The sequence below is a fragment of the Rissa tridactyla genome, chromosome 1, assembly GCF_028500815.1.
Source record: "Rissa tridactyla isolate bRisTri1 chromosome 1, bRisTri1.patW.cur.20221130, whole genome shotgun sequence".
Lineage (NCBI taxonomy): Eukaryota > Metazoa > Chordata > Aves > Charadriiformes > Laridae > Rissa > Rissa tridactyla.
Window position 1 is genome coordinate 155,568,970 of NC_071466.1, and position 26,548 is coordinate 155,595,517.

General features: G+C 41.6%; 1 protein-coding gene across 4 annotated transcripts in view; it reads right to left on the reverse strand.

Moving 5' to 3' along the window:
• Positions 1-26,548, reverse strand: part of DGKI (diacylglycerol kinase iota) — a 110,631-nt gene that overhangs the window by 19,691 nt on the left and 64,392 nt on the right. For all 4 annotated transcript variants that reach the window (XM_054211178.1, XM_054211163.1, XM_054211161.1 and 1 more), the window contains one exon: positions 8,860-8,885. In XM_054211178.1, the coding sequence (XP_054067153.1) occupies positions 8,860-8,885 (26 nt within the window). The remainder of the gene's footprint in view (positions 1-8,859; positions 8,886-26,548) is intronic.

A 26,548-nucleotide genomic window follows, 5' to 3' on the forward strand; every position in this document is an offset into this window, starting at 1 on the left:
CACATTTCAATGCTCTAGAAAGAGGCTGCATTACAACTAAACAAGGGGCATTTTGATGGGGAATTTAATTGACTGTAAACCTGAAGAGACAGCAACTTATAAATGCAATTATAGCTTAAAAAGAGAAAAAAAAGGCTCTCACTAGCCCTTTTAGAAAGTCTAGCCCTATATGTTAGCAACATCTCTTTCTAATCTATCATCAGCCATGAGAAAGAAGATGCTGGTTGTCTGCCCCTGAAAGAGCTGTCTGGCTTGGGAATGGAGAAAGGTTCCTGGAATTGCTAGAGGAGTTCTGCCTCAGCCCAAAGGCTGTATACAAACCATGATGGAAACATGACAACAAAAAGACTTGCGGTTTAGAGGCTTCCTGCCTAGAACATAGTCCCTCTTGTGCTGGCTAAAGCAAAGAGTCATTGATTTTTAAAATTTTTCCAAAATGTGTTTGCTTACTGCCACTATCCCAAAGAAACAGGTGGTAAACAAGATGTCCCCACAGGAATTCAGCTTTGGGAAAGGCTTAGGCTTCTTAGGGAATCCTAGAGCAACGGCACCAGTCTAGGTAGCTCACAGCAGCAGTGCTGTGAGGCACTGCTTCCATGAAAGAAAACCAAATACAGAGCCTGAGAGCTCAAAACGCTCCCAAGAGACCAAGAAAACCGGCAGTGCGGCAACCTGCTGCAACCAAAAGCTCGAAAGCAGATCGGCTGAACAGCAGCCAGACACAGACGTCTGATGACTATCCAGCAAGGGGAATATTATGAAGGCCTTCACACAGCATCTCGAGCTAATCCAGCTGTACAGGAAAACATGTGCAGAAGCACACATTCTCCTGTGGTTTGAGAGACACTTTTGAAGCAAGCTGGCCCTCTGAATAAGTCATACCTCAATAACATCTATTTCTAGGATCGCATAAAGAGGTAGAAAACCCTTCTAAACATTGTGGGCTGTCCTTTAGTTACAAAAGCACCTTATCCCATGAGGATTCAAAGGAGAGAACTGACACAGTTTTGCCTGCATCTGTTTGCCTAATTTAGGAAGAAGACAAAAATTTTAACATGCAAAAAAAATCATCCATTACTCAGGTGGTTATAAATATGCATTACAAACCTTTTCCTTTCAAGAATTTTGGATTCAAACAACACACAGCATCAAACCACTGTTTAGAGAGGAAAAAGGAAGTAAAAACAACCACACAGGCTTGCTGGAGGGAAAGAAAGGCTAAATTCTCACTTACACAGAAGTCCCTTCATACAACTCTGGAAGGATAAAGAGGCTTTCAAGCAGATGTAAATTACACTCAAGCTGCCTTTAAGGCCCCATTTGCACTGTCAGACTAGTTTAAAGGTACTTTGATGCCAATTAGAGTCCACCCTGAATTGTTTATGTGGCACTGGTGCTGAGCTGAGAGTGCAGTTGATAGTTAGGAGTGGAAGTATTCAGACCCTAATGCCAAACTTTTCCTGCAAGACCGTTTAACTCAGATTTACAAAAGAAAGGGATGACCATAAAGAAAAAGGGCTTCCTCTGTAAATGGTCTAAAAACCCAAAGAACAGTTGCAGATAAACTAAGTACCATCTGGTAGACATCTTCACTTTTTTTCTTTCCTTTTTTCTTCCACCATTTTTATTTTTAAGCCAACACAGGAACAATTAGTGTCATTCTCAGGAGCGATGTGATGGAAGAAAATGTCTCTGATCAAGCGAGAACACAAGGCAAGGAAGACTGGCTGACTAATGCAGCCACTTTATCAATAGAGTGGCATTACTTTGGCAGGAAGAAAATTCTAGGTAAAATAATTAAGCAATGATTTATTTTGTATTTAAAAACAAAAAGGCCACATTGTTTCCCCGCTTCCCTGACTTGACAATCACAGGCACCCCTACCACACTCCCTTCAGTTTTTTGCCACTGCAAGGCTGGCTGCAGTGCCTTTGCCTGTCAATATCTAAGTAGCTCTTCCTCAACAAGCTAGGGCCTCACAGTAGGACTAAATAATCTGAAAGTCAGTTCAAGCATTTATTTGCTGGCCAGAGTCTTCAGCAGATGGAGCGAATTGTTTTCTTGTTTTGCTTTAGCAAGTTGCCACTCTTATCCGACCATGAGCAGCCCCCATCAGAAACACAAAACAGGAGCAAAGTAGGTTGCAAGGTTACCCAGGGCTTCTGCTTGAAAATAGGTGCCCTGATTCAGACAACACATTCTTTACTCCTCCTTCCTCCAGAGGGGAAAAGGGATAATGGCAGTGGCCATCTGGAAAGAAACATTCCCCAGTTTTCCTCTATTACTTGTTCAGATGTCCACATCTGCCAGACCTCTTCATCCCAGCTGCCTACTGACCCCTCAGCCTGCTTAGATGCAACGAGAGGTGGGACGTAGGCACCTTTTAAAGGTTTGGGGCAGAGAGGACCTCCCTCAGCCATAGAGATGTGCTTTGACAGAATGCCTTCTCTTGCTATGGGTACGACGGCTCTGCGTTGATACCAGCCTCTGCTGAGCTGAGAAGTAAATGAACAAACTCAGAGGAGATCCCCAAGGAACTGTTGGCTCAGCTGGCCACAAACATACTTTCAAAACACTATCCAGGAGGGCTTTCTTCTCAAAGTGGCTAATTAATCAAAATAAATACCTGCAGTCAGGAGCCCCCTCACTGTACTGTCTTTGATTTGTTCAGAGAAAGCATTCCAAGACATCTCAATTTGTTGCTAGGTGAAGGGGTGCAACATCACCCTGAAGAATATAGCTTCTCAGCTGGAGCTGCACGAAAGCATCACTCTCTCTTTTGAAGAAATCCAGTGTACAAAATAGAGGTGCCTTTTTTTTTTTTTTTATAAATTCTACCAGCACTGAGACATTTGGGTTCATCTGTAGTTCCCTGCTCGTCCTTCTATTCAGGATGGCAGGATGCTGAAAAAAACTCTTGAGGAGAACGTCCCTTTGCAGACTATGCTGAGCAAGACTAGTGGGCGGTGGCTCCAGAAAGAAGAAAGGAGGCTGGAGAGTGAAGTCCATGTTCCCACAGGCCACCAGGGACAACAGGAAATCCCACGTATTGGAAGTCCCAGGAAGTGTTCTCAGCTCTTGAGCCCTTTTCTGGGGATCCTACAGCCATCTTTGCATGGGTTCAGGCCTCCTCTCTTTAATGGAGCAGACAGCACTGGAGCAAATACCATAACGCACAGCACATTTTGCCTACAAGGCGGCAGCAGATACTGCACAGCAAAGCATGTTGCTGTGCGGCTGCTGTACTGCAAAGCAAGAGCTGCCACTGCCTTCCACGCACACTTTCCTTGTAATTCATACAGCAGCTCTCTCTATCTACACCGATATCTAGAAACAGAATTACACCTTCCTGCCCCAAGCTTCCAGTTTGAACTTGGGCTAAGCAATCCCTGTGGAAAATCCCTCTGTTCTAATAGAGGCTAATTTGAAGGTCAGCATTCAAACCTGCTTCACTTCTAATGCACTCTTGGCTCTGCAAAAATCCCTCCCAAGGATAGGATATCCATACTGGACGACTCTAAATATTGTCATGGAACCACCATCTGCCAGAATGTGAAAGATCTTTGAGTGTTGCCATTCATCTTTCCAAGCAGAAATATCACCCTTCATCTTCACCCTTTGTATCATATCATGACTTTGTAATAACCAACTGTCTCCAAAATTTCTCTTTGGAATATATTTGCCTCTTGTCTTAATTTCTCAGTTGTCCCCTGTTCCCTCATGAATTTGGAATCTATTGCATGAAAAAAAGAGAAAACAAACAACAACTGAGTTTAATCACAGAAAAGCTTGCTAGAAATTATGCTAATGCAGCAAGAAAAGCATGTCTGCTAGAAGCAATCAAGGCAAAAAGCCCAGTTTCACGGGTTTATAGAGAAACAAGAGCAAGAGACCAGAGACATAAATATTTGGAACGTCCTGTCACCAGATCAGAATGCAACTCAGATGCATAACAACTAAGCACTGGGGTTGACTGCTACTTAAGAGGCATTAATATAGCCATTTAAAACTTTGAGTAGTTCCATCAAAGGCAAGGTTCCTCTGTTTGAAGTTAGGCAAACAAGTATTGAGCTGCATCAGCTCCAAGTTGCCATTAGATAAATAACATGCCAATGTCCACACACTACTCGAGGGTTTGCTGGTATTATTTTTTCCCCAGAAGACTGAAATGGAAATGGAACTCATTGTGATCTTTTAAGAGCATTTCCCCTGGTTGCTCAGGTGATGATGAAGAACAGCCAAATCAGTTACACAGGGTAACCAAAGCATGGTAACGATAACCCAGATGAAACTAGACCAAAGATAATATAAAATATAAGAATATTATTCAATGCATTAGCATAGAAAAGTTTGTATCCAGATTTCTGCAGGCCAGCTGTGAATAAGAGTGCATAGGGCATGATCTAGCATACATACTGTGTACAGTACAGTATTGAAAGGTGCTGGATGAAGAAAGGGTTTGGTAAACCTCAACCATTCACCCCACGATAATCAGGGAATGACCATGTACTGGCCAGGCGATGCATTAGAAGCCTGCATTCCCATCACAGAACCATACCTGATATGATTTTTTTCAATAGCCTCCAACAGCTTCACACCTCCTGAGCATAAGATCAGGATTTTTATAGAATGAAAATACAGCAGGTGGTACCATTCACTAAGAGGGGGGCTCCCTGTCCCCTCCCTCATGACATCCACCAGGTCTTCTGTGGCCCTGTCATTTGCCCGTTGTTGATTCTCAGCTAGTCCTAGCACCCAAAGAAAGACCATTGTCCTCCAAGGCTGCAAGACATGTAACTGCATCAGGGCCCACCTGACTGAGCAGGTAGCCCTTCCATTTCATTCTTCACAGCCATCACCCTAATCCCCTGTCTAAACTACTATGCTTTGGTATTTACTTAGCTTGTTCCATTTTGTCACTCAGAGAATTTGGGGATTAGGGTTTTTTTCTGCTCTATTTGTGATTTTTTTTTTTTTTATTAAAAAAAAGAGTGACAGAGAAAAGGAAAGAAGATGGATTTCACTCTTTTGTTACATATTTTCTAACTACCTCCTCCAAGAACAAAGACACTAATCTTCTAAAATCTTTAAGAGGTTTGTTTTTTTCTTTTGAAGTTTGGGATTTTCTAGCAGTAGTGTTTCCCTTTCTGTGCCAATTAAAATGGCTCTGTTTTGTAACTGATAAAGGTGCCTTTAACTCGTGTCCACAACAAGGAGCATTGTGTGCTGTTACAATTGTTCAGTAGATGCCCAGTCCCAGACAGATGGTGCTTTATCCTCACCCTCTCTTCAAGACAGCATAATGCATTGTCTTGTCAGGGATTAATGGAAGTGCCACTCACATTAGATGCTAATTCTGGTAGCAACTCTGTTGCTACCAGATAGATGTTACAGCTACTGCATGCAACTAGTGCTTGGAGTGGGCAGTCCATACTGAGGAGCAGCAGGACATTCAGAAATCAAAGTGAGGAGCACAAGGCAAGAACCTATGTAGAATGCAACCTCATGGTCAAGGGGAAAGAGACATTTGGAAACGGAGATAAGGATGATGGAAAGAAACACAGAGCAGAAGAAAAAATGAGGACTGAAGATTAAAGAAGACAAAACAAAGATCAGGAACCGAATGGGAAATTAAAACAAAAGATCCAACACAAATAAGAAAAGCACCTTTCTCAGTAGTGGCCAAGACACCACGTCACCAGAAAATCAGCACTAGAAAGGTGCCCCATAACAGGGAAGAGTAGCAGAAACACAGGACATGTGAGGGTAGGTTATTCTAAATTGGATCTCACCCCATTCTGCGCCCCAAAGCATTAGTGCCTTATAAAACTACACATAAATGTTTAACATCTTGAATAGCCACACAGTTGAGTACTGATTATTAATGAAAATAAGAGTGTCAAAACTGATTCCTGGATACCTACTTCAAGAAAAAATACCAGGACAGGTCCGCATAAACACCACAAGGGACAGACAATTCGGAGATAAGTTTTCAGATCTGTCCTGGATCCTCCCTTTTTTGTTTAGATAAGAGATTTCAGATCCAAGACTAATTTTAGATGCTTCCACATATGCATAAAGTGGGCTGAGAAACACCTAGGCTCAAAACAGCTTGTGCTACCGCACTTTCGTCATGTTTTCTTTCTAGTACTGTGGTGACTTACCATGGTCTGTATGTGGCATAGCGGGAGAGAGGAAATCCAAGTATTGGACCTCTCTTTCTGAGAAGCCACTGGGGCATGTGAAATCTTTTGTGTTTGAGAAAAACTCCTACATATTTACATGGATGAAAAATCTAGTTAGATACTCCACACAAAACTTCTAACTAGCACTATCATGTCACTAATTGGTCAAGGGAACATAGGCCTTTCACTCTGCATTTCAGCAGAGGTTTCTTATGGGAGAAAGGGAAGAAAAGGAAGGAAGAAGCTATTCAGAGATGTTCATCAAACCTGAAAAGCCAGACCCAGACCCGGCAAAAGATAGTAGATGGCAAACAGAAAGATTTTGTGAAAAACTAGAATAGTATAAAAACAGTGGAAAGAAGGAAAGCGTTACAGCAGCAGGAAATACTAAAGTCTAAAGATATACAAGGAAATACATTTACACTGTCTGTTGTTCCATTAATAGATAAAAATGGAGCAATAGAATAAATGCAAGGGAAATAAAAAGAGTAGTCTATCACTAACAAGCTTATGCAGTGACAAGCAGCTTAAGTTCAGGTCTTAAGGTCTTGAAATAGTATATTAGACCATAAAGTTTTCAAATTTCTCCTGAGCGCTGGAAAAATAGGGTATACTGTTAACTTCTCACAAGTCTCCAGTACTTTATATTAAGAAGCTGTGGTCATGGTAAAAATCAGATGAACTATTAAACAAGAAAACTGCCTCTGGTTCACAAAGTCAATAGGCTGTAAATCATGGGAACCTGATAGGGTACACCAGCAAATTCAAACTGTATACTTCTACCATTCTCATGCTCTTATTTGTCAGGGGATCCACCGCTAAAGGACACTAGGAATGGACTAGGTGGGCTAGATGTATATTTGGTCTGACAGGTTTGTCCATTTTCGTGGCTTGCTTTATAACTTTCTTTACTAAGAAATGACACGTCAAGGAGATGGAAGAGAATTTATTAATGACAACATGTTTGACAGCCACTATACTGGACTAAAAAGATATTGGCCAGAGCCAAGGACAACGTAGGTTGATACCTAACTCTTCACTCCATGCTCCAAGTGCACGTACTTCAGCAACATACTTCCAGGCTCAGACCTCCTTACATCTCTATTTGCAATAGTCCTTACTATTCCCTAACTGGATCCTTCTTGAATAATACTTATTGTATTGGCCAGAAATTTTACTAATTGTGTAATTGCATACAAATTAAATGCTAGGAGAAAATAGATTTTTTTTTTCTTTTTTGGTCCAAAATTATATTCTAGATTCAGAGCTACATGATGAACTTTTCCACTCAGCTACAGTCTAATCTTTTTTTTTTTCCTTTCCTTGTGCAACTCTACCAGTGCAATTACCACCTCACTTGCAGTATGCTTCTGAATTTCAGTACCAATGCAACCATACTTTTACTGTACTCTGGAGGATATTTACACCACCTAGCTCTAAGCACCGAAGTAGGTCATAGTTATTAACCAGAGAGTTACTGCAAACTCCCTCTTTAGTCCATAGGCAAAGATCAGATCCTTGAGTCTCCTTCAGAGCAAGCATATTACCATAACCTGCAACTCTTGCTTCCCAAGCCATGAGATTTTTATATGTAGAAGCTCCTAGCGGCACTAAATTCCATACCATGCTACCAAACTGATTTTAGCGTTTACTCAAGTGTCCTGGTTTGGGGTAAAACAGAGCCAACTTTCTGTTCAGTGAGAGGCTCTGTTTACACTTGTTGCTGTGGCAACCAGTGTCAGCTGACTCGGTTGTTTACCCTGTGGAAGGGTTACCCCTGTGGGCAGGTCGGGTGACCCAAACTGACCAATCGGGTGTTCCATCCCGTCTGCCGTGCTCACTATAAAAGGTGAGGGATCAATGGGATCAGGTTGGCTCCTCTCCAAGGGCCTTTCTTCTTAGAGTCTTCTCCAGTGGGCTCTTCTTCAATGGACTGCTTCTTCAATGACTGATGTCTGAGGAGGACCCTGTCAGCTCATCGGCTTTTTGATCCAAATCAGTATGTTCCAGTTTCCATTTGTCACCGAGTTCATTCTGGAAATTTCCCAGTGCCTGCCAGTGACATCTCCCTGAGAGCTTGATACAGTTTTGTGTATGTTTATATATATTGTATCTATTTCACGATATCCTTTTTTTATTTTAGTATTAATTTTTCATTACAGTAGTTTAGTTTTTTTCCTAAACTCATAAATCTCTATCTCTCTTCTTCCCCTCAGAGTGAGAGGTGGGGGAGAGCATCTGTCATCTTGTCATTGGCCAACCCGGCTCAAACCACAACACCAAGTTAACTTGGGTTCAAGCCTTCAAACACAATCTGCTACAAGGCGCTGTCCTGTAAGAGTCATAAGAAATCAGCTCATCTGCATGAATACCATATATCACCCATTAAGCCCACACTGAATTTTTCATAGGTGAATCCCTATGCAGTTCTGTGAATAAATTGCAAACACTTGCAATAGTTCAGTTTGCTGTAGCAAGATTCGTTTTACAAATAAGACAGGCTTAACTTCTGTCAGTCCAAACTAAATGAACAAACACTTGATGTCTAGGGGCGAACAAAGTTTGAGCATTATCAGTGTCCTTTTTCACCACCACAACTGCGTTAAACACAGCTGACAGCTAGTCTTTGGTCTCATTTTTAACATGCCATTAGTATCTATAAAACACATCTTACCTTGATCTTCTGAAGAGACTGGTGACCTGGAATAAAACAACAAAGTCCAATCAATCTTTGGTATGGAAAGGCCACGAATAAGGTTTGGTGTCACTGTGGGGAATAGAGTATGTAGGAATTGGAAGGCTTTATTCTTGGGCTAACTTAGAAGGGAGGGCTGGAAGGCATCTCACAAGAAAAGCGCAGAAAAGGGCAGAGACAGAGAGCAGGTTCGGCAGACCAGAGTGGCCTTATGGAGTCATGTCCATAAGGCAGCTGCACTGTTAAGCACTCATGCCAAGAGTTTCTGCAGGTACTTGGCAAAGAACTTATCTACTGCTGTTACTGTTGGAAATAGCTGACAGAAAGTCCTGATCCTTCAGAGTTTATTGAAGGGATCATAATTAAGTGTGGCCCAGGAGGAAACCTCACAGCTAGGGGTGGTTGAGGAAATTATAGCTTCAGAGGACCTTGCAGTCATTAAGGTGGCCATTGTGGTGGAGAGCATAAAAGCAGCATAAGCAGACAAAAAAAAAAAAGAAAAAAGTCTGGACAGATGTAAGTACAGTAAAAAGTAATGTAACAGCAGCAACACAAGAGTTACAGGATACCCTAACCAATGGCTTAAGTCTCTGATAATACATCAGGGGTTATAAAATATGAGAGACCTCTCCGTGCCCCTGATGATGAACAGAAGGTCCCCACTGAATTCCATAGATTTGTGACACAGCTCCCATCACTCAGGATCACACCCATCATTTTATTCAGCACCCACAACAAAGCAACAAAAAGACATGTAAAGTATTGGCTCTACATTTTTCCCTTTGCCGCAGCAGCTTGGATTAGCAAAACTGGGGCTAACTGTACAGCCAAATCTGGGATGTGCCTAAGTTATTTAGATCAGATTGACAGCACAAAGTGGATTGGACCATTGCCTCAGCACTTCCCCAACAAAGATTTTCAACTGCATATATAGCCTTCCCCCCCAACATAACAAGGAGTTTGTTCCTGCAGTGAATGGAACAAGTCATGCTTCCTTTACAGGATATATTTAATTTTGCACCAAGCTACAAAAAAATAGCAAATTACTAAAGATTTAAAAATGTTAGTGTTGCCAGCAAACAGATGAAAGCTGACATAAGAAAAGCAGCCACAGAGGGGTGAAGGGAAAAGAAGGAACAAAGAGGAAAAGAGCACATGTATATTTAACTGAGTCAGCAGGGGCTGGAGGAGGGGGAAAGAAGAGTTAGAAACCCTGGATTTAGAGGAATAAAGGAGCTGAGGAAGGAGTCATGATCTCATTCCATAATGGGTTTAAAAATTAAGGTTGAGGAATTATAGGACATCAGAAGCAGATATGCAAATATATAGATGCAAATGGGAAAGATGAAAAGAAAAGAAGGAAACTTTCCTAATGAGGTACGCAAATTTTTATTTTTAAAAAAGAGATTTGCAAAGAAAGAGAGGAAAGAGTTACAGCACAGCTGGAGCAATGGTCACTGTGAAAGGAAAAAATGTGATCGCCTAATTAAGATTCTGACTGTGCAAGAAGCCAATGTGTCTGTATGGATCAGAATTAATTAATCCTCTACTCCCATTAAATCCTCTGATTGTTGCTGAACATCCTAGGCATGTATCCTGTTCTGCTGCCAACCAGGCCAGCTCTGCCCTTGCGCTTCAACCATGTCTGTAGAAATACAGTAGGAATGCAGGTTACTCAGAAGATTAGGAGGCATCACTAGGACTCTGTCCCGCTGCTTTGACCTGTTAGTTACAGGCCTTCCCCAAAACCCCCCAGTAGTAGCCCTTCTGAAGGTCAAAACTCGACACACAGTGTTTCCTACAAGGTTAAACAGTGCAGAATGGGTCATATCAAGAGGTGCAAAATTTTAGGTACTTAAAAATATTTTTACGTGGAGGAGTCATGCCAGGTTCCTTAGCTCACACATCCTGACTCTCCATCCATTGCTAATGCAGTATCCCACAGCTTCAGTAGAATTTATTCCGTTGTTTTGTTTCTTAATTGCACAGTTTCATCACCTTCCAGATCTTTATTTGAAACAATAAAATAAACCATACAGATTATCCTATAATTTGGCTGTTCTTTATGGCAGATGTCATTAGTACCTGTTAGATTTCTTACTGTTCAACCACTGCGTTCAAGGCATGCAACAAAGGCACATGGCAATAGTATTTTGAAAAATACATACTAATTTTTGGCAAACTGAATATGCATAAACATATTTTTCATCTCTCCCTTCAATGTTTTAATCGAGAAGGTGGTGGTATTGTAATAGTGTCTCTCCCGTTGTTGATGCTTTAAGGAACTAGCGTTGCCACTAGCGGTGTTTTCATTTGAAAGGCTTCATCAAGCATCTTTTGAAACTGTCTAGCGTGGTATCCTGAGAAAATAAGGTTTATATAATCACAGCATCTTGATGTGTACACATGCACCTCACTGCCTCAGCCCAATAAAGTTTGAGCTTATTGGCTCATTTCGCCCATCGTTAACAGAGGGTTTGGAGAGCCAGTTCCTGCTTTCACAAGGAAAAGAAAGAGCATAAGCCCAAACTTTCTGATGTAGCTGCAAAGCCACAGAAAGAGGTTTTGAATATCTCAACCACAGGAAAGCCTCAATGAGAGCTTCCACCAAAGGTTCAACCCCAATAAGCTAGGCTTCCTTTGTTCCACTACTGATGTAAAGTATTTCGGCAAAGAATGGAGAGGACTTTCAACATTCTCCTACAATTTCAGGCCATATGTTTTAGCAGGGGGAGGGATTTTCCAAACCATTCAAGTACTGGCCTAACTACACCAAGGGGAGTCTTGCTTGTGAGTATAATGTAAGGAAGTGAGGCTGCTGAAAAGTCCACACTAATAGTGTTGGGCATTTTATGCATTGTCTGGTCTACCCCGTGCTTATGGGAGCCTTTAAGGGAGGAAAGAAAGAAAGTCTAATGACCTGCTCTAAAGCACATACACTCACTCCAGAGCCACAGGGGACTTTTCCTGACAGCAAAAAAATCCAGTGGATGCTCATATTTCCGGTCACACATCTTTCTCTCAGGTCTGTAAGAAGTGTGAGGGATATACTGTGGCAGCACTGGTCACCAGACAAGTGTCCTGAGAAGGGAGGATTCTCAGCTGCTAACATCCACACAGTAACCATTTATCTAGTGCCTGTCAGCTGCCCTCAGAGTGATTCTAGCTGTGTGTTTGACTGTCATAAAGAAGCAAGTTATCATTCCCACAACTTCTATGCCTTAAAAAAAAAATAGAGGCAAGTCAGAGATACTTCAGAAGAACTAACGTGCTGTTAAGATCTGTGGTCCCACTGGGGTCAAAACACTTTGCCAAATGAAATCTTGAAGAGATTTAAATTTGGTTAAACATAACAAAACAAATCATACCCTGAAAACCTTCAGAAAAAGGTTCAGGCACTGCAATATCCTGTTCTTGACCGTTTCAGAATGGAATTGCTTGTTTTTCATATTAACTGTTACTTGTTTCATCTTGGTGTAAAATTGTAGAAAGGTTCATCACCCACCCCCCACCAAATGAGTAAAGACAGGCCAGATTGTCTATGACTGGCTATATTTCCAGAATTGTGAGATTAAATTAGCTCTTCTACCAACAATGCCCTTTTCCCATGCGTAAGTGTGAAAGGGGAGCCCAAGTTCAAGTATTTTCACCAAAGGCATTAATCTGACTTTTCCCCTGCCCTGGTTTACAGGTGCTTCATGAAAAGCTATTGCTGTAGTGGCCAGTTAAAGGGAAGACAAATATTACTATGACGATAGGGAAGGGGATGAGAAGGCAGGAGGAGGGGAGGTATGTTATCACCTCCATTTGTTGTCCATGTTGTTTGTACCCCTCCTTTTGCTATAGGTCCTACAGTAGTGTTCTCCTGTTGCAGGATGGCAAGCTCTACTCAGAAGAGATAACAGCACTTGGAAGCCTCAGTCTGCAAGGGGAGGTTGTGCATTGCCTGTTCCACCGCTCCCTATGCAAGCAAAGCAGTACCTTCTGTGCTTAACACAAGGATCTCCCAGGAAATGAAGTATACGTATTTATAAATGCATAAAATAGCCTGAATAATAATGTAAAAAAAAACCCCTACTCATACATTCACTAGATGCTTCCAGCAAATTGGAAGACTTACGATACTGAAGACATGAGACATGCCCACCTAAAACAGCACTGTGCCTCAGAGTCAATGGTCTGATCCAAAGCTCACTGGAATTTTCCCACTCACTCTTACAGGCTTTGGATCAATTGCTGGCAAAAATCTAATCCCCAGGATAGCCAATACAGCCTTCAGTATTGTACAAGCCTTCTCCAAACAGCCAAACACTCACAGCTGTTTCCAAGTGCACTCTCCAATGTGCAAGCACTAGATTTGTTCAGCACTGGAAGGGTGGAAGAAGGAATATTCATTTCTAAGGAGGGAAGGGCAGGGACTGTCACAATTTTGAGCCTAGTCAACTGAGGCTTAGGAACCCAGAGAAACACAGCCAGCCTCCAGCAGATGAATTCTAACAAAATTTCAGCAAATGGGTACATTATTCATGAAGACAAAAGCCTCTAGAGAAACAAATCCAGAGCTGATGTAAAGCAGCTATTTTAATCAATAAACCTGTAGCAGAAACCATCTGCACCAGGCCTATTTAAAACCAGCCATTTACAATTTAAAGGCCAAATGACAATCTGTGTGCAGCAATCCTGCTGGTTTTTATGACCATTTCCCTTTTTCCCCTGCTTAAGCAATGTATTTCTGCAAACTTTCAAATTCAGTCTGACAATAGCTACCTGCGATGAGGGGAGGGAAAGAGCTTTCGGATTAAACCCATTCCTTCTCATTTTGTGTGTACATCTCTTCAGAACTGAAAGTGGCATCCCTACTGGGATTTATTCATATATGCTCTGATTGTAGTTGAAGAAAATTTTTAGCACAAAGTATTTTTAAAATAAAGGTGAGGAAACCCCCTCATTCAGCAATCAGCATCAACACCTCTGGGACTGGCAAGTGCCCTGCAGCCCCAGCTGCAGACAGTGCCTCGTATCTTACTGGCAGAAAGACAGAGCTGTTTGCTTTCCTGGTCCCTCAGCATCTCCTACTTGGAGGCACCCAATAAGAGTTAAAGATAATGCTCAGGCATGGGCATCACCATTTTCTGCCATGGAACTTGATGAAAAATAAAAGCCTAAGAATTACTGAGAGCTTCCCCATACTTCTACTTTGACCCTAAATGTGCCCAATTCAGTGACATTACAGGCTGGGAAAATGAACTACCAGCAGCCTAGCAAGTTCAACAAAGGCAAATGCAAAGTCGTGCACCTCAAGAGGAATAAACCCATGCAACAAGACAGGCTGGGGGCCTAACGGCAGGAAAACAGTTTTGCACAAAGTTGCACAAGTTGAATGTCAGTCAGCAGAGTTCCCTGCGACAGCAAAGGCCAGTGACATACTGGGCTGTGTTTGCAAGAGCACAGCCATAAGGTACATCAAAGTGATTTTTTTACCCTCTACTCAGTACTTGTGAGAGTTGAGAACAAGACAGACGTTGACAAACTGGATTGAGTTCCCCAAAGGGCCATGGAGGTGGTGAGGGCATGTGAGGAGAGGCTGAGGGAGCTGGGTTCATTCAGTAAGAAAAGAAGGCTCAGGGAAAAATCTTATTGCTGCCTTCAGCAACCTAATGGGTAGAGTCCAGAGTCTGCTTGAAGAAAGAGGAGAAGAAGCAACAGTCACAAGTTGGGATGTGAGAAATTCAGATTGGATATTAGGAAAAACTTTTTCACTGTTTGGATAACCAAACGGGGGAACAGGTTGTACAGAGAGATTATTGAATCTGCAGTTTTGCAGATATTCAAAACTCATCTGGACAAGCCTCTGAACAACTTCATCTAACTGGCCCTATTTGGAACAGGGGTTTGGATTGGGTGACCTTCAGAGGTCCTTGTCAACCTAAATTTTTCTGCAATTCTATGAGTCTCGCTACAAAGCTTTCTGCTTTTACTATCCCAGATTTCCTGTCATTCTTTCCTCTCAAATATTTCTCATAGACAATGGCCACACTGTCTCAGACGCATGGGAAAATGCTGACCAGCAATGCTCCCTGAATACAAAAAATTCCATTCAAGTTATTTCTTATTTTGCAGAAATCCGTTCGGACATGTCCTGTTAATCCAGAACAGCAACCTGGAGAACCTAATTTTTTCTAATGCTACTAAAAGCAAAGTTCGGTACTTTTTCTAGCATCTCTATAACTTCCTTCTGCAGCATCAGTCTCTACCTGCGCAAAAAACAACGCCTCAGGCTGTTCACGAGCATTCCAACATACAGGAATGTAGCTTGGGGCTTCTTAGAAAAGTAAGGGCAGCTCAGATGTATTCCTTGCTGTGTCTCAGGCACGTCTGTGTCCCTTACATTGTTCCATATTTTTTCCTCATTACTGTCTAACTTTTTATCTCTTACCATTTCTCTGTCCACTGTAGAATGCTTTGAATGAAGGCTTGGAATACCACAGCGCAGCTATACCTGAAGTTGTACTGACACCCAGAGGAGCTGGCTGGGAATTGCTGCTTAACACGGGAATAGATTTTATTGCAAAGTCAGATGTAACCCCAAACATGCTTAACCTTGATTTAAAAAAAGAAGAAGAAGAAGAGAGAGATGTTCTAACACATTCATCTTGAAAAAGACAGGTCTACCTTGGAATCAAGGTCAAAACATGACTTAAGAAAGCTGGATTGTTATTTCCTTGAAGAAGAAAGTATTTCCAAATGACCAGAAGTATCACTGTAGGGTGATTATGTATTGTTTGTTAGGTTGTTTTTTTTTAAAAAAACTTGGCCTCTCTTTCTCTTATCACCATGTGACACCAAAGTATCTCCAGGAAATGTGACATTCATTTTGAAAAGGGTCTGATCCAAGCTTCTTTGAAATGCTGTTCTTCCATTTCAAGATTTGAATTAAATCTTCAAAATCCTCACTGACCTACCTGTGAATTTCTTAACGAATCGGCAGGGCAAAAGGCAAAGGAAGGGCAGTAGCTGGTGTAGCTCTAACTGTAAAAGAAAGCGAGATCTAGCCACTCCATGTAATACTTTGGTGAAACAACAGACTGGATGTCAAAGGACTGGATGCTGTTTGAAGCAGCTCTTCATTAAAAAGACCTGGGACAGGCACTAAAGGGGCTGGGTGTACACACTGCCTTAATAACCTGCATGAAAAGTGGAAATATATGTTAGGCACAATCAGGTAAAAAAATCATCTGACCTCTTTCCTCAACAACAGATCTGTGTACTTTTGCTTTTTCCAGAAAAAGATTAAAACAGAGATCATTTTGCTATGACCTTAACTTTTTATTTAACCCAGAAAAAGGAATTATTTTGATAACCGCAAAGCCATACTGCAAGCACATTGGGTATACATACCCTGAATCAGAAGTCACAAGCCCCACTTGGCCTTCAGGCTAAGGGGAGATGAAGTACATCAGCTGCTTGGTATCTCAAGACATCACCCAAATAATTGTAGGCCAGTTTGGGTTTCTAAACAATCTAGAAGCCACACTAAGTGGTGTGTTTGTTACCACAAAACAAACCAGTGACTCCTGATAATTAGCCTTCAGTGGTTTTGGGAGAAGAGACAGAAACACAGGAATCCCTCCAAAACAGGTTCTTGCAATTACATTCATAAATATGTGGCCTGCTTTTCACAAGCGCTAAGCACTAAGCAACATTCACTTGCTTGCCATCTTTAAAAAGAAAAAACAATTAAAAAAAAAAATCACTTCAGTTAATGTGTCTAACACACAGGTCCTACACAGAGCAGAATTGCTGAGCCCTTTACACTCCTGCTATAGAGTAATTAATGGAGAATAAAACTTGCGATGGGAGTTTCAGATATGGTTTTGTGCTGCACTTTTAGGCACCTGGCACAGAAACAACAATTTAGGAGTCAGGGTTACACTGGCTCCGGGCCACCTCTGGCTCTCTGATTTCAGCTGTTGGCATAATTCACCAGGCCCATCTGTCCCTGCTGGCCCATGGGCATAAACACTGCCAGGAACCTCAGCAAGGCTATGTGTTACGGCCCCACTCCTCATGTATTTCCCTCCCCTGCACGCACCTCTGTGCCAGAACTGCTAAACGCTCGCTCAGTCTCAGCTACCAAGACAAAGCTGTGGGGCTTAGTGCTCCTTTCCCAGTGCAGAGGAGCAATAGGCAAGCAAGGACAACTTTTCTCCCTCCCCATTTGAATGCTTTTAAGCTTTCAGAAGTTTCTCCTCTTACCTGAGAAATTCTTTGGCAGGCATTTTAAGAAGAGACAGTACCTTCTACACCCTGACATATAAGCCCACGGCCAGGGGGCTAGGACGCACATCCTAGACATGAAAGGGCAAGGGCTGCTCCGTGCAGAGCAGCCACGCCAAGATGCACAACCCGGGGAACGTGCTCACACTGCCCCAGCCCAAGCACACTAAACCCAGCACACATTCACAGGTACTTTCTGTTTCAGGCAACTTTTTCCAGAAGAAATAAACTTCTTTCATGCACACCTCCACCAAGCAAAAACAGTTCACCAATATATTTTTCAAGCAGCCCTAGTGAAAAACCTCAACCTCACTTTTTGTTCAAGGAGTTAAGTGAAGGCTTATGCCAAACTATTGCTTCCAGCGTTATTCAAATACCCTGAACTTTGTGGGTCTAAAATACTAAATTGCAAACCTCAAAAGATGACCTGTTTTCACATGACTATGTTTTGCCTCTAGCTTTTTGTTGCATGATATTTTGACAATTTCCAGTTTCCAGCCACAGCTGAAATCCGAACATGCACATATCTGAAGAATGACGGAAAGTTAGGAAAGGCTTGACTTTTTGGAGTTTCACACTGTCAACTCAGGCAAAGTAGTACTTCTTTGTGATAGCCTAGAGCAGTTATTTTACCAAACTACATTTCTATTCTCTTTGCAAGCCTGGTAAACCAGAATATGGATATCAATAAATACAGTCTGGATGCATATTATGAGATGTCCTAGTGTGAAAGCTTGGACACACTGTGTATTCCAATGTGTGTGTTACATATGTACAGGACTGTGTTTCGTACCCATGCCCTGAAGCTTATTAGCTTTGGCTTTAATAAGACAGCTTGGTACTGAGTGAGAGCACATTAAGAACCAGCCTCCTCTCCGAGCAGATGGCAGCTCCTTATGGCAGGGACAGAGCACATGGACATAGGCTCGCTATGCCTGTGCAATGCTCAGAAAACTAGGACCAGGATGTTTTATTTTTTTGTCTTGCTTCAACTCCTACAAATAAGTAACAAGCACACACAAATATAGACATATATATTACCTAAAACTGCAGGCTTCGATTCTTTTCCAACCTTTATTGGACTGGAAGCCTGCCGTGCCAGAGGATATTCACCCTATATTTATAACAGTGCTTAAAGCAAGCCCAGAAGAATACAGGCTGTCAATCTTCCTATATCCCACTAATAGACCCAGCTAGGCCCTCTTCCAGTGCCTTTAATGTCACTGGGGGCCATGGGTCTGCTATTTCCACTCCATAAAGCTAAAGAGAGGAATATTTACCCTCTACAGGGGCATCGTCAGCTCCACTGTCTACCAGGTGCAGTTACCACATGCCTGACACTTGCAGGAAAGCAGTAGGCCCTAAAGATCAAATTATCAAATGTCATTTTCTTTTACCCAGCCAAACAGAAAAGAAGGGTACAAGACGTGACTGTCTTGATATGTTCCCCTGCCTTCTTTGCTGCAGAGCTGCTTTACTTCTCAGAGCAGATTCTGCTTCTCAATCCAGGGGCAAGCAAGGATGGAAGTAAAGGGGAAAAAAAAGGAAAGAGCTGTAACAAGAAGAGAAAAAAGAAAGAACTCTATTACTTCTGCCTTGGCTATCAGCCAGAAAGTGGAAAGCAGATTTATAGCTGTTATGGTAAACAACTTAAAGAAAAGTAAGGCATTCAGCTATCTGTACTCTGTCAACATCAATTTCATCTTTCAGACACACTCCAACAAAAAACCACCTTATATTCCACTTGGAAAATGCTTTTTCATCCCCTTATCTACTGGAACTATTCAGAAAGCATTTTCAAGCTAGGGGGTACTTCACTTTTCCAATGCTGGGGTAGGTAGGTCCGTTTGTCAAGCACATGCATATTCTGTTGCTTGAAATCACCCCAAGGAGAAGAGGAGAGCCGGACTGCTTGCATTTCCCTTTTGGAAAGCGGGATGCTAGTCAAGAAGCGAGATCTCTCTAAAGAAGCCAATTTGTAGTCTCTTGGTGTGTGGGGGTGTTTTGCATGTCACTGTCTGCCAAAATAATTTGTCAGCAGGGTAAATTTCCTCAGCTGCGTATCAGGTGTTGAGATGCTACAGAAATCATTAAGAGCCCTCCTTTTGAGGACTCAGGGGCAAGTAGGTGGGAAAAGAGGAAACTAAAAATCCCACCCAATCCACTCCAGGGAGCCACATTCTGAATAATAAAATTACTCGGTAATAAGTACTGATGAGAAAAAGAATATCTTACAGGATGCAGTACAGGATGTACTCTATTTCTGCCACATATTGAAGGGGCAGAAACAAGAACCCACCTCATCAGATGTGCCTACTGTTGTAAAAGCCCCTTAGCAATTCAGCAGCTCAACAGCAAAGGCTGGAGACTTTATTCTGGAAGAAAACAAACACTATTTGCATTGCACTCACATACACAAATAAGGCCATAGACATGCAAATCTAAATCAAACTCTGATTTCTTCCTTTTCCAATTACAGTTAACAAGATCAGAAGCAAAAGATGATGTCTTAAAGCTCAGTATTACTGGGAAAGAGATTGCCAGAAGGATGTGTAAGTAGGAAATACTACTGACTGTTGCAGAACTTTTAATAAGTAAAAACCAGGATTTTTCTACACCCCAGCTCTCTGTAGAGAAGGACAGGCTTTGGCAGCAGTGACATAAAAATTCTACTAATTAACAAGGGAAGAAATGATTAAATAAGGTTTTCCATGTATTCAATCACTTAAAGGCAACATCAGAAGTTGCTGAAAGTTCATGTTAAACAGTTTCCAGAACCATCTGATTCTCGCCGTTTGCAAAGATCCCTCAGGTCTGGTGGATGCAATCACCATAGAGCCACAGCTCATCCTCTGACATAGCAGGGACCATATGTGGTAACACATTCCCTAGTCCTGCTTCCGTATCTTCAGACATCAGAGCAAAATGCCAGGATCTTCCCATGTCCAGAACCATCCCTGAGATAGTACCAACATGGCTGAAGTAATGCAAAGCCTCTTGAATCCTGAGTTAAGAACGTCTGTTCTTGTGTTTGCCTCACCTACACAGTCTGTACATGATACACTTAGGATATACCAAAAACATATTTCACGTGGGCCAGCCTTTGAAAAGATATTTTGGTGCCAAAGTTCCTCTGCATACCCTGTGCTTTTAGCATAGTTTTCCTCTCTAAACTGTGTTCCTTTTTTCTGCAGTTGAATCAAGGTGTATCTGCTAATCAGACATGTCCAGGAGTCCCTTCTCGTGGCTATAACCAGGATTGAACATCACTAGAACTAGAGACATTGCTTGGGGAAAGTGGACATAGATTAAGTGACGATGTGGGAGAGGCTCAAAACTAACTCATGAATTAATGTTTGTCCGGGTGAAAGTCTTATTTCCAGTTTCATGACAAATCATTTGACAAATTCTTATATATTCTGTATCTACAGCTGGATTTGAGGTTGCTGTATAAACAGCTCCAGAAGGAAAAAGAGAACTTACAGAAAAATTGTAAGAGCTGGACACTTAAATTAGCTTCCAGATAGTAACAGATACCAGCAGCAGTAGCTGTCATTAAAAAAACTTTTGAAATCCCACAGGCTGTAAAGCAGCACAGGGCACTAAACAAGATTTTTCTCTGCTGTCAATCTGGAAAGAGTATGAATTTCACTGGGAAGTATTTCTGTCTGCAGAGCTACAGTCTCCAGATTGTTCTCATATTCAATGATTGTACCGCAAAGTAAAAATAACTATCCGGTTTTTGTGTGTATCTGTGCTGAACTGACTATACAGAGAAAATAAGAGATTCAAACTATTTCTGGAAGGGTTTGATTTTAAAAACATAAGAATCTCACAAGAAAACATGCTATCTTTTGTTAGTCAAATTCCATCATTTTTAAAAGAGTTGCTATTGTTTGTCAGGCTGATTTTTTTTTTTTTCTGGATGGCAAGAAAGGAAGCTTCAAGACAAATTATTCAAGCAATGCCAAAATTCTGCTAGATTTTCATTGTTACACTGTAAGTTTTTAAGGTAATTAGAAAGGGCAGAAATATATCTTTTCAGAACCACAGGCACATATCTTCAAGGTATAATTCCAAAGGAAACCAATAATTATTCCTTTTTTCCCCACTGAAAATATCAAAAAGCAATGAAAGCAGCTAAAATATTGAAGTATATGGAGAGAATTAATATTCACAACAGGAGCATAAAGCACATGAAATTCATTATTTACCATGCCTGGGCACTACTGTGTAAAAAAATTAACACGTGCCCTCTTTTGTCAAGGAAGTCTCCAGAAATGGGGAAGATTTACAGCAGCAATTGAAGAAAAGATTTCCTAACAGTGGATAAATTGTAGCTTCCATCTGGAACGTGCACAAGATTTTAAGTATTGTGATTGCATCACACTGACAATAGCAAGAGCTTTCAAAATACAGGACCAGACCCCACACTGAGATGCATCACTTTTTCCCACTCAGTCTCACTCAGGAAACTTGCTTTCCCTCAAAACAATTTCTTATCTGTTTGCTATATTCTCATATTTTATTTTATTTGCTTTCTTCAAAGTACTTTCCCTATTTAACTCATGTTTATCTCTCCCTGAACTATTCTCAGTTCTCTTTACATCACTTTTCCTCTTCTTTGAGTCCTCATCTTTCCTTTCACTAATGCTTCCTCCTTTTTAACACCACTTTCCTAGTTAAGAGGTGGAAAACTGCTTTAGCCAAACCTTTCTCATGCTCCACTAAGGTATTAAGAGAGTGGTGCCTTACAAGCTATTTGTAAAAGCATCTAAGGCAACAGAAGAGAAATAGAAGGGAGAGTTGAGTGTAAATGGATACTGCATTTTCTTATGCTCTAATTATATTCTAAGGACTACACAGGAGTGTACAGTGAAGGTGGATGGTGATTTATGGCTTCACTCAAATAAGATTTGTTTGAAAGCAATCAGTACTCATGGAACCTTATTTGGGATTTAAAACAACGGAAGGTAATTTGTACAGGTGTACAAATAGCTGGTTAAAACACATGCACATCTCTCTTGTGGCTTAGTCTTGTAAATGTGGCTTGAACTAAATCTGAACCAGAAAACTAATTCATATTTTGCTATCGAAACACACCAGGGCAGATTACTCTGCCTATTTAAGAGCCGATGCTGAGTTTTCCAATGCAAGAGTTTTGGGGAAACACGTGCATTTTTCAAGTCTTCACCAATCTTCGAAATTTTAAAGGTTGACCATCACTAGGGAGTTCCTGCCTAGTGTGTTCAAATCCTAAGGGTGACCTCTTTGTATTTTCTTAACTTTCACTAGATGAGCATTCCTTCTCCTTTCTATGTGCAAACTTGCATCCCTGATGCTATTCTCACCTTGTACCACACAAAGATTTCTTTTTGGAAAAAAAAACCCAAACCACCTTGTAACATCTGTACTGTCACGCTGATTTCCTGGGCAATGATCTGATTCTTGTGGCTGAGTTAAAATACTTGGCATTCAGCCTTTTTCTTCTTCCCTCTCAGGAACTAGGTTATTATTGCCTCATAAAGCAGTGCCTGGGTGGTATTACTAGCTAATTAATGTCTATTTAGTGTAAAGGGCTTCAGCCACCTTCCAGCCCCCACAGGTGTTTTTTCTTCCTCTCCCTGACAGGACCAGATGGCATTTTGGCCAACCTTCACCCACCCTTCACGAGCCATGCACATAATTCAGACAATGCATCTAGCAGCTTTGGAAACACATTACCATCACAGCTGGACAGATGCTAGAAGAGTGGTTGTTACTACCTCAAACAATGGGAAAATGAATGACTTCAATTAAAAGATTTAGATGAAGCCTCTGCCACGGTATAGTCACCTTTTCATTTTTGTATGCTGTGGTGTTTTTTATTTTGTTTTATTATCCAGCTTTCAGCACATAACAGGGTGACAAACACGTAACTAGGAAGAGGAATACATGGCCAACAATGAATGCTTACAGCAGACTGTGAGGGAATGGTCATCCCCATCTCACTGCGCCATTTGATAAATCAGGATGACGAGCCCATTCATGTTCAAAGGAAGAGTCCAATTACATGTTTCAGTGGAGTCAGCCCAGAATACTTTGCTTTTTTCAAGATCAGGCACCAGTAGTTCAAGTAATTGTCTCCCCGTTGTTTTTTTGTATGCACCTTTCACACTAATTTGATGTTCCTATTAAGCTATGATCTGCCCCAGTTCCTGGTTACTGCATCAAGACGCTGTTTCATGTCCTGCCCAGTCCACACATCAGTCACACATCAAAGAGCCGTCAGAAAGGGAGCAAAACATGAAATACCATTAATCAAAAGCCACCTGAGAATTAACTAACACAAAGCTCACTTAATTAAAAACAAAAGCATAAATAATTTTCTCTCAGAAATACCCCTGCCTCAAAACTATTTCAGTCAAATTACTCTTCACCCCAACAGCTTGTGATCAAAAGCAACACCAAACATCATAATTATTTTTAGATCACATGTTCTCTTCTCTACTTTCATTGACTGAAGTAATTTAAGGGATCTCTCTATTTTAGCTACACTCCTCGCTTCTCAGAAATAATTACTTCATCTTAAAGAGATTATGTGTATATGTTGTATGTATACACACACACACAAGTATATCTAGCAATGCCAGGGACACGCTAAGCAGCCTGCAGCCATACTATGACCAGCTGTGGTCTTATCAGCTCCTAATATCTGAGGAGGTCACTCCCAACCCCTGTTTTGGAGAAAAGTGGCCATTGAGAAAACAGCCCCAGTGGGTCAACTAATGACACTTTCTCTCACAGCGGGTCCCTAGTGACAGGTTATAGGGTATTGCTCTTCAAGGTGCAAATGCTGCACAGTATTTTTGACCAGATGTAAAATCCCAGACACTGATGACTCTTAAAAGATCCACGAGAACTCCATGTACAGGAGGAATTATCCCCTCTATGCTCTGCCGTATTCCTTTTCGGGAATTTTGCTAAAATCCTTTCCGCAAGTTTTATTCGAAAAATAATTTCTGATGGGACAAACCTCTGTAAAGAGCCTGTGAGCTACTTCAGCTGTCAAAATATAAACATGCTTTTTCTTTAAATTGCCAGCTTAGAAAGGTTTTTTAGGTTGCAAAGTCAAACACCCAGAAGCTTGGAAATACCAGAGCTCGTGGCATCTGAGCATCATCCCCCAGCCCTGTTGCACTCAAGCATTTTGACAACCTTTAATCACATTGCTACCTGCTACGTTCTTCTACCAGACTCTTGCCCCAGTGTTTAAGTAGAGACCTGCTTGATATCCTTTTTGTATTTTGTATATGCAGTGCACAGCCTCAAGTTTTATTTATTCCACGCTACCAAAACAGTGTAGAGAATGTAAAATGATTAATTTTCTCCTAAGCATCTCTGACGGAGTCTCCGCATAGTATCCAAGTTTTTTGTGACCATGAAATTTACCCTCACTGTGCTCCTCTCAGGTGAGGTTGCAATATTATCTGTATTCTGCAGCTGGGCAAATGATAGTCAGAAGGAAGGCAGGCACAAACTTTCCATTAATTTTAGTAATACAACCTGAGGCACACAGAAAGCCTATTTCTCAGTTTCTAACCCTTCACTCTCTTTCAAAGTCTCCTTGTAATGGCCTCCCAGGAACCCATCGTACTTCACAGTGGACATGCATAGAATGAGGACCCCGTTGTTGCTGGCTATTTGTGAAAAGTTTGTTGTATATCTGCATCATTCAGAAATTCTGTCAGGGAAATTGAAGCGAGAAGCCAGTCCTCCAGAGCAGCATTCAACTGCCTTACCTGTAATAATACCTTGCTTTCTCCACTGCAACCCCCCACCTCACTTCTATACACCATCCAGCTTACAGCAAATGAGGTAGTGTCTAAACATACTTCAGAGTTTACCCCCCAGTGTTACGAATAATCTGCATCAATCCAGAACTCCAGATTCTGGGGAGAAACAGCCACAGACCCTTTCCCCCCATGCCCCTAACCTGTCTGACTCCCCTCTTACTTATCTGCACCCCATGTTCTCCTCCTTTTCCTTGTTCCCATTCTGATTTCCCAGACATCCATATGTCCCCTGTGCTCCTAATTGCCAACTCCCATCCCCTAACCCTGCTCCCCAAGTTCCTGCACACACTCTTTTTGCTTCTACTCCTTTGGCTTTTGCAACCTCTTTTCCCTGTTCCTCCATACACCTTCCCTGACCCACTTCCATGTGGCCATGACTGCTGCTTCCCTTTTCTCCTCGCTACTGGAGATCAGCTGGTGAGCAGCTTCCTTCAGCCCAGTGGGCAGGCCGGATTAAGCAAAACGGGGCACAACTCCTTTATGAGCATGTGCAGACAGAAACTTTTGAAAGCAAAGCTCTTGAATCTGAGATGTCTCCAACATTCACGAACAACATCGTCACTAGGGCAAACTCAGGAGTGCTTTTCTCAAGACAGCAAAAGGCATCTCCCCTGTATTATGGTGACACTTTATTGAATGCCAAGCGCCCAAAACTTCATTCCAAAGAGTTCATTCCACTACCAGCACTAAAATGCCTCAGGAAACAACCACTGGATTTATTTATCTTAAAGAAGGTAATTTAAAGCAACCCATTTCCCACGGATCTTTTCTTCAGAAACAACTGACTTTTTTGTTAAAGTTTTAACTAAAAGAAAAAGAGAAAGAATCAAAGACTGAGTCTTACTATGAAAATTTCAGCCAAAACAATTAAAGTTCAAAGAAGCTATAAAGAAACAGTTCCTTATAGCAGGCAGTGACAGGTACACTTTACTCTGGGCAGTGCTACTGACTTTGCTTGTAATTAATAAATCTACCATAATTGTTCCAGCTAAGCAAACATTTCCAATCATGCTGATGTAAGCAAAATCGTTCCTCTAATCCATTAGAGGTTAGTCCACATGTTGTCACCATCTCTCCACAATGCCTAAAATTGTCTAAGTATCATTTTTCTCCCAGCTTTGCAAGCCCCAGATTTCAGGCCCTGCCATTCCAGTCTGTGGAAAACTGCACCACAATCCACCATCCTGTGTGCAAAGAGCACAAAACAAAGAACTGATCCAGAGTCCCTCAGGGCAATGGGAGAAAACCAGATGAGTGATTCCTGGCAACGCTACCCAGATCACCCTTTCTTACCATGACATCTCCTTCTCACATCAGCAGTTTCCAGTTTGCTGGAAAGTTTCCGGTTTGTAGCCACACAGCTACGCAGCCTCCCATCCACACTACATCTGTCCTGGCAGCCTCCCATCCAACACTGCATTTCCCTGGAGTTGTACTCATCAGGCACCTTGCAGCCCCGTTCCACACAGAAAGACAAAGTGCAACAAGGACCACATGGTCGCTATTTCTAATTTTTCTATACTAAGTTTTAAAACCCATCCATAGGGATCCAGATA